An 8,882-nucleotide genomic window follows, 5' to 3' on the forward strand; every position below is an offset into this window, starting at 1 on the left:
TTCCTCGAGGGGCTCTTCGGGTGCCTGCGGCCCGTGTGGAACATCATAGGCAAGGCCTACTCCACGGACTACAAACTGCAGCAGCAAGGTGAGAGAGAGAGGGGAAGCACTCACTGCTCTGGGATGAGGTGGGGCAAGAGCCTGGGCTCTTCCCCAGGTCTCCACGTTTTTGGCTGTTTTCGTCCTGTCCAGCCCTGTCACGGGTTTCCAGGGATAAATCCTGCACTGTGGAGCCAACAGCCGTCATGTGTGGCAAAGGCAGCTCATGAAGGAGACAAAACCTATTCAGCCCCATGGCTTGGGCCATTGTGGCAAGGCCTGAATCTGAGCTGAGCATGGGGATCAGAAGGAATTGTGTTGAAGTACTCAGTACAATCTCTGTACTGAGGGATTAATTTCTAATCCCTGTGTTAATTTTTATGCCAGATGGAAAACACTGACATAGGCACTTCCACTTCAGAACCTCCAGGTAGAGGCTGTCCCCAGTTGACCACCAAATAGCAGGAGTATTGCTTCTCTTTTAAAAAGGCTTTTATTTCTTTTTATTCAGGAGTAATTTTCCTCTTTAAAATATCATTTAGTACTTGTCTTTCCAGAAATATGTTCTTCAATATTTATACCTTTTCCATTTGGATGTGTAAGTGTAAATGTGTATGTGAGTATAAATACATATAAAATCTGCAGTTTGGAAATAAGTGGTGTCCCAGTTGACTGCATATATATCTACATATCTATCTCTATATATATTTTAGGGGATACTGAAAACCAAAGAGCAGAGTATGCTCTGCTGTTGGTGTCTGATTTCTCCCCAGCACAGGGGGAGGGAGGTGGCAGATGGGAAAGGAACAAGCTGTCATTAGAATTAAGGAGCTGAAGTGGTTGAGGCTTATGGAAAATGGGAACAGCCTGGCCACTGCAGTACCATGGGGCAAAGTCTCCTTTGAGCATCACTCAGTAATAATCAAATGGCTTTTTGGCACTGACAAATTATAAGATACAAGGTCAGAAACCTGTCTGAGTGGTTCAGATCTAAACCCCAGAGGGATGGGGAACAGCTCCTAATATGAGGGAACAGAGCTGTTAAATAATATGTTGGATGAATTTGCCTTGAAATCAGCTTCCTAGAGTCAGTTGTTTCCTGTTCATAAGCAAGCAGGAAAGGCATCTCTGCATTCCAGGTGTCTCCTAAACAGCAGTTCTCTGTGCAAGGGTTTGCTTGCTTTGAAATTCTCTGGCACAGTTGGTTGTGTTTTGTTTGCATGTTGTAAATTCAGTGTGGCACATGTGGTTCAGACTATAAATAAAAACAGTGACAGAAAATTCCCTGGGGAATTAAGGCTGCTGGGGTGATTGCACAAAGGGTGAACAGTTTTGGAAGGGCTGTCTGGGTGGGGAGTCTCCCTGGGGAAGGAAAAGGAGGTTCTGAGCAGTCAGTTGGCGTTCAGAGCAGGCATTGGGCAGTGTCTGTGTGTGCTTTGGGTTGGATGCTCAGTGTTTGTAAGGGAAGCTAAAAATTTCTGAGGAAGGGCCACAGGTGCAGAGTGGCAGTGGCCACTCCCAGCAATTCTCTGTGTCCCACACCTGTCCCCACTGCTGTCTCTGAGCCCTCCTGTGCTGGTGTGTCCCTGTTGCCTCTCAACAGTGGCTTTGGGAGAGCTGCCTGTGGAACAGAGAGATCCCATTTCCATAGAGGAGGGCCAGCAGCTGCACTGGAGCCCATAGTGCAATCTGTGCTCTGGTGACCCACAGGGGACACTCACACACCAAACTAAAAGATGGAAGCGCTAATGAATGAAAAGGAGCAGCTGGGGGCAGTGCTGGGGCTGGAGAGCGCACACAGAGCTCGTTCCTGTGCACAGGGTGTCTTGCTGTTCCCTGTGGTGGGAGCATGTTCAGAGCCACACACCCAGGGGCACTCTGCTCTTTGCTGCTGGCATCAGGCCCTTCTAAAAGGGCAGATTTGAACTGGCTACAGATGTGGTAAGGCTGAGGATTAATTTGGATCAGCTATATGTAGCTGTGTGGTTGAGCTGCATTTTCAGTGTCTTAATTGTTAGAAATGGGAGTGAAAATAAGATTTAAAAAAAATATTATTTTTTCTTCTGGAGCTCCTCTATTGTCTTGTTTTGATGACATCTGTTACCCTGATGGCAGTACTACACTTCTGTTACCCAAGGATAAACCTTTTCAAACGGCTTCTGTGCTGAAACTTGAGGATTTTGTGAGAATATTCATGTTCTCTTTTCCAGATGATCTCATTCTTGCTTCTTGCCACCAGAAAATCATCTTTGTGTGCATTTCATCAGCTACATACAAGCCAGCAGTTCACTAACTGATGTATGTGATTATTTTTATTTTTGCTGTCTTTTAGCAAGAGCACAGAGGATGCATGGATTGTGTTTGTGCAAGTGCTGTGTGGCTGAGGAGATGTCTGGGGCTCTTTCAGCAGCAGGGAGAGGATTGTGGTGGCTTTTCATTTCCCTGGGAGCTGCTTTACAGCTTTGGGCTGCTGCCATGGATCTGTGCAGATGATTTTTTTCCCCCTTCTTTATGAGACAACTACTTAAAGCCTCATCCAGGAGTAATCCTTTGTGTTGGGCTGAATCAACAACAGGAGTAGGAGTCCAGTTTGGATCTGCAGTTATATGGCCTTCCAGAACTTAAAGAGGGGGAATGACTTTTTACAGGGGGAAGTAGTGATAGGGCAAGGGGGAATGGTTTTAAACTAATAGAAGAGAGATTAAGATTAGATTAGGAAGAAATCCTTCCCTATGAGGGTGCTGAGGCCCTGGCACAGCTTCCCAGAGCAGCTGTGGCTGGCCCCGTATCCCCGGGAAGTGTCCAAGGCCAGGCTGGAGGGGGCTTGGAGCAACCTGGGATAGTGGGAGGTGTCCCTGCCTGTGGCAGGGGGTGGAAGGGAATGGGCTTTAAGATCCCTTCCTACCCAAACCATTTTATGTTGCCTGCAGGTGCTTTGTGGTACTTTCTGCTGCCCCCTGGTGTCCCTGCCCACCTGCTTTGGCTGTCCTGCAGGCCATTCTTTGGGACATGGTGGTGGTGTTTTGGTTGCAAGTAGTAAAAGAAAATAGATTTCATATCCTTGAGCCCCTATTGCCTGTGAAGCTTTGGCTATGACTTGGTGAAAGAGGGAAAAGATAAGAAGAGCTTTTACATGATTCTGCATTATCTTCTTGTTGAAATTACTGCTTGAGTGTCCTTCCTGACACCCAAATGGTCAACAAGAGGGGTGTGCCTGTCCTTCCCTGCAGGACATGGGCTGGGCAGAGCCTTGGTCAGCTGGGAGCTGCCACAGGCTCTGTGCTGGTTGACCAAGTGATGCCAATCACTGCTTGGTGAGGAGTCATTCCTGTGGGGAGAGTTTGCTCTTGTATTGTTCAGTGCCAGCTGTTTATCTGGGGTTTAAGTACTTGGGGTTTGACCCATAAAATCCCTCCCTCCTATGTTTTTCCAGTTGTTTACGCTGATTTCTAAAGGCTGCTGGTGAATGCTTTCAGGGAGACACACTCAGTTCTTTAATTTGCATCTACCAGTTATTTAATTGGGATTGTGGGGACTCCAGCACTTTAAAGCAAGACTTGTTTGTGTTTCCTAGAGACTCATTAGACTTCCCAGCCATTTCCTTTGGGTTAAGAAGCTGTCTCCAGGAGCTGCTTTCACCTTCCCTTTCACAAGTTGTGTGTTTACCATCATTGTGAGAGTTTTTGTGTCTACCTGGAGAGCAAGGTGCCTGTCAGAGGGGGTCTGTGTAAACCAGAGATGCTTCTTGTCACAGTGCCAGTGCTGGAGAGCAGCCAGTGCTGCGAAAAGCTTCCTCCAAAGAGATTGGTTCAGTGGCTCAGGCTGCTCCTGCGTTTCTTCCCCATGGGAAATAGATTCTCATCATTCTACTCAAATGGTTCTTAATCACCTCAGAAACGCAATTTCTTGTGCATTCCCTGCTGCTATTACACTGTAATTTATTTAGGGGAAGTATCCCACTGATTTCTTAAGGCCCAGAAGAGTCTGACTACTGCACTGTATGTTACCTATGGTTTGGCTCTTTGTTCTTCTTGATATTCCCCAAGATGTGGGATATTTCACTGTCACTACACTGAAACCTCTTTCCTGAATTGTGCCCCTGACAGTCAGGATGCAAATGGGATATGGAAGAGCATCTGTGTTCCGAAATAAACATGAGATGACTTTGCAGAAGGAACTACATGAACTTTTGCTTACTTTGTTTACAGCCTCTCTCAGCCTTTGCCATTGTAGAGGGAATATTAGAGGAAGGTAATATTACCTGATAGGGAATACTAGGAAATACTAGGAGCAAACTAGGGTTCCAAGGGGATACAGTTATCAATTAGTGCTCACAAACTGAAAATGCCTCATGGAAATTAATGTCAGTGTCCTGTACAGGAAAGACAGACTTCCCACAGGTAAGGATGGAAAGAGATTCTGGACAACGGGGAATGGCTTCCCACTGCCAGAGGGCAGGGATAGATGGGATACTTGGGAGAAATTCTTCCCTGTGAGAGTGATGAGGCCCTGGCATGGGGTGCCCAGAGAAGCTGTGGCTGCCCCTGCATCCCTGGAAGTGTCCAAGGCCAGGTAGGACAGGGCTTGGAGCAACCTGGGCTAGTGGAAGGTGTCCCTGCCTGTGGCAGGGGGTGGGAGTGGATGGGCTTTTAGCTCCCTTCCCCCTCAGTCCATTCCATGATTCTATGAAAGAAACAGCTATTTCAGTACAACAGAATAGTTTTGATGTTGCCCATATAAAAATACTGTTCATCAACATGCACAAAAATCACCTCTATTTGTCACCTCCTTTCAGAAGTGATGCATGTGTGAATTAAATTGAAATACAGATCTTCTTGATTTAATCATGAATGAATTTTAATAATTATCTAATTGTTTTCTGTATTTAAAATCTTTTAATGTTTAAATGTCCAAAGATTTAAACGCCAGTTTATGTTCAGAGCTGCGAGCAGATCCATGAGGATGGAAAACAGCCTTGTGTCTGGGAAGGAACATGTGCTGGGGGTTGAACTCTGCCCTTCTGAGGGGGAGGGAGTTTCTGCTGGGGATGAGCAATGTTTTTGTTTTTAGTTGAGTGAGCAGGGGGAGTGCTGGGGTCTGGCTCTGGAGGAGAGCAGCTTTTCCATGGCTGTGCCTGGGGAGCGCTCGCTTAACAGGAGACAGCAGCCCCTGCCTGCCTGTGGCAGAAATGATCCCAGGGAAAGATTTGAACTGGGATCAACCCATTGACAGTTGGGATATACAAGTTCCCCTTCAGTGATAACAGTATCTAGAATGGACACTTTGGCATAATCCCAGCTGCAGCCCTGGGAACATCCCAAAGGCTCAGAGTCTGGATGAGACAACCTTTGTAGTCATTTGAAACGGAGATCTGTACAGGTGTGACTTCCTTTTATTTCAGAAATCAGTGGGTTACTTGTTGGGCTTGCTGCTAAATAATTAATTCTCCAAATGTAGATCTTTATTGAATTACAATAAATAAACAGTTGCCTGCCTTTTATCCTGCTGTTTATGAGATTTAAGGTAATTTCAAGGTGACTGACAGAGAACAGGGCTTTCTGTTCTGATGGGTGCAGCTCTCTTGAAGCAGTTTATACAGTGTCACTGGACTTCTCCAGCACCATCCCTACAAATGTGTGTGGGTACCAAAGAGGAGGAATTGCTTAAGGTTGTCTTGCCTGTTTGACGTTGATATACACGATATTGTTGTGGGAAGGACCTATTTCTGTGCCTGCTGCTGGTGGTTGATATGCTTTGTGTTGGCTATCTTGGTGGTTGCTGCCCTGTGTTTTACAGCCTGACTTTCATTTCCTATTTTTATTTATTTCAAGGAGTGAAAAAGACCCTCGATATTTTTATATCACTTGTGAATGTTAAATGCTTCTTCTGATCTATGCTTTTCAATGGACTCACTCACTTTGTTCAGTGTCGGGGTAGAGGATCTCCTCCCAAAACTGCCAATCCATGGTATGGTAAATTGCTGCCTGCCAAGCTGGAGTGGCTCACACAAGTGGTTAGCAGGGTGGTGAAAAAGCTGGAAGGATGGGAATGAGCAGGCTGGAGGTGGCTGAGGTGGCTGACAGGATTGTTGTGGCTGAGCACATGCAGTGTGTGCCAGGAGAAGATGTCACCTACTCCTTCCAGAAGAGCCCACTGTGTGGTGCAGGAGATGGCAGGTGCTGCCCTGGTGTGCTCTGACAGTTTCCATGTTCTTGACCTTTTCCATTATGCCGTTGTTTCCCCTGTGCCCAGACACGTGGGAGGTGCCGTTCGAGGAGATCTCGGAGCTGCAGTGGCTGGGCAGCGGGGCTCAGGGCGCCGTGTTCCTGGGCAAGTTCCGCGCAGAGGAGGTGGCCATCAAGAAAGTGAGGGACCAGAACGAGACGGACATCAAGCACCTGCGGAAGCTCAAGCATCCCAACATTATCGCCTTCAAGTAGGTTGTGACCCTTGTCAGGAGCTTTGTCCAGGCAAGAGCCATTGGCTCAAGTTCTCTGGGAAGATTTTTACAATCCAGGAGCTAAGCTGTGTCTAGGACAAAGTGGTGGCCACCCTTCCTGTCCAGCTGTCTGTCTGCTGCTCCTCATTGTGTGTTCTCTTTGACAGGGGAGTTTGCACCCAGGCCCCGTGCTACTGCATCATCATGGAGTACTGTGCCCACGGGCAGCTCTACGAGGTCCTGCGGGCCGGCAGGAAGGTCACCCCGCGGCTGCTGGTGGACTGGTCCACGGGGATTGCCAGTGGCATGAACTACCTGCACCTCCACAAAATCATCCATCGAGACCTCAAGTCACCAAAGTGAGTCTCAGCTGCTTAAACATCCCTTAGTTTGGGTTCCTCAAGTCACCAAAGTTAAACATCCCCCAGTTGTGGCTCTTCGGGTCATCAAAGTGAGTCTCAGATGCTTAAACATCCCTCGGTTGGGGCTATTTTTTCCTTTTCTTGAGAAATAGTTTAAAGTTTGGTCAAAAGGCTCTACTATTTTTTTGCCCCACATTGACTCAAAACTAATGGGAGTGAAACTATTGCAACTTGTTGGCACTTAACAAGTGTGGAAATTTTACTGGTATCTTCCATGATAAATAGCAGTCAGGAAATATTTAATGACCTGATGATGTCTTTTGGAAAGTGGGGTATTCTGTTGCCTCCTGACTTTTTAGTTTTCTTTCTTATTCTCCTATTATTTCCCTGGTTTTCTGGAATGTGTCTTCCTCATTTCTCTGTTGCTTTCTGACTAAAATGTTCTGGCTTCTTTATATTCTTATTCCCTAGATGTTTATTACTTCTTTAGTCTGTGACAGTGCATTAAGATAATACTTTCAGATGATTTGCAGCACAGTTTAAGGTACAGCTTTGCCTCTGGATCCTCAGTTACTTGTTAATTTGCAGTTCTATTGAGATTGATTTTTGACTCGTAGCATTAAGAAATGCATTTAAGGCACAAAACACAACCACCCAAAAGAGAGTGAGAGCTTTTACTGAGAAAAATACAGAATATTTTCTTTTGTACTGCACTTGTGAGCAGTGTGGCCTCATCAACAGGCTGTGTTGGTTAAGAAGCCACTCCTGTGGCTGTTGTGGTGCAAGAAAAATCACAAAATAGAGATGACTTTTTTTTTTCCCCTTTTTCCAGTGTTTTGGTTACACACACAGATGCAGTAAAGATTTCAGATTTTGGTACATCTAAAGAGCTCAGTGACAAGAGTACCAAAATGTCCTTTGCGGGGACAGTGGCGTGGATGGCCCCGGAGGTGATACGGAACGAGCCTGTCTCTGAGAAGGTGGACATCTGGTGAGTCCTGTTTGTGGTCATGTGCCTTCACCCTCTCTTCAGTCCCTTGGTTTCCCAGCACTTTCCATGTCCTTTCCTGTGCCTGAGCATGGTTTGCTCTGTGTTGGGCTGTTCATTTCTCCTTCTGCCTGGTGCCCTGAACTTTGGTGGGCTCTGATGGAAAGGGAATGACACAGGTTCCAGCTAAGGCTCAGTGCAGTCTGTGTCTTGCAGGAAGCAAATGCAGAAATTCTTCCCTGTGTCCTTATCCAGCCCAGAGCTTTCTCCCAGTGCTGTGCTCAGGAGCCCCTCAGCAGCCTCCATAGTCAGGGTGGTTTTTCCATCACTTCTGGTCCTCTTCAGGGCCACTCTGGAGCTGTGGGGAGGCCCCTGCTCTGCTCCCCACCCCTTGTGCTTCCTGCACACCAGGGTGGTTTTCGTGTGGGTACCCACAGGATTACAGTCCAGTGAATCCAATCCCAGATCCAAGAGGGAGGAAACCAGGATAGGTTGTAAGAGTTTTGGAGCCTTTTTCCATTGATGTGGAACATGCTCTGTGTCCAAATGAACACAAGGAATGGTTCAGTCCATGCTATTAAAAATGCTTGAGAGGGCTTGGCCTTGGAGTTCCTTTGGGAAGCCTCTCCACAGGTTTCAGAGCCCTCAAGAGATCTGCATCTCTGTTTCTGCCTCATTTTTTCTGCATATTAAATGTCAGCAGCCAGGACAAATGCCCTTCTCCCTGCTTTACAGCCAGGAGGGATTTTGCTTCCTTTGGTTTTTCAGCTTCAGTTGCTGTCTCTTCCCTGGCAGGGCAGGGAGATGCTGGACAAAGCTGTGGGTGGTCCAGGGTGCAGTGGAGTCAGGAGCTGCTACTGCAGTTCTAGCTCAGGCCTGGGCTTGACCTGAAGGGCAAGATTTCCTGCAGGGAAGGTGATGTTACCTGTGGTGTGCAGCTGCTCTTGTGTCCATGGTGTCCTGTGTGTTTATTTTGGATGTCCAGGTCACAGCACAGCCAGCTCCTCTGGGAGAACACTTGGGTTGTTCTGGAAAGAAAATACACCCAGCATTT

General features: G+C 46.9%; 1 protein-coding gene across 1 annotated transcript in view; it reads left to right on the forward strand.

Annotated features, from left to right (window-relative positions):
• The window catches only part of MAP3K13 (mitogen-activated protein kinase kinase kinase 13), a 63,397-nt gene that overhangs the window by 38,772 nt on the left and 15,743 nt on the right, over positions 1–8,882 (forward strand). Inside the window, 4 exon segments of the mRNA XM_031060305.1 lie at positions 2–88; positions 6,292–6,475; positions 6,646–6,837; positions 7,673–7,831. Of these exon segments, the coding sequence (XP_030916165.1) occupies positions 2–88; positions 6,292–6,475; positions 6,646–6,837; positions 7,673–7,831 (622 nt within the window).

The sequence above is a fragment of the Geospiza fortis genome, unplaced genomic scaffold, assembly GCF_000277835.1.
Source record: "Geospiza fortis unplaced genomic scaffold, GeoFor_1.0 scaffold118, whole genome shotgun sequence".
Taxonomy (NCBI): Eukaryota; Metazoa; Chordata; class Aves; order Passeriformes; family Thraupidae; genus Geospiza; species Geospiza fortis.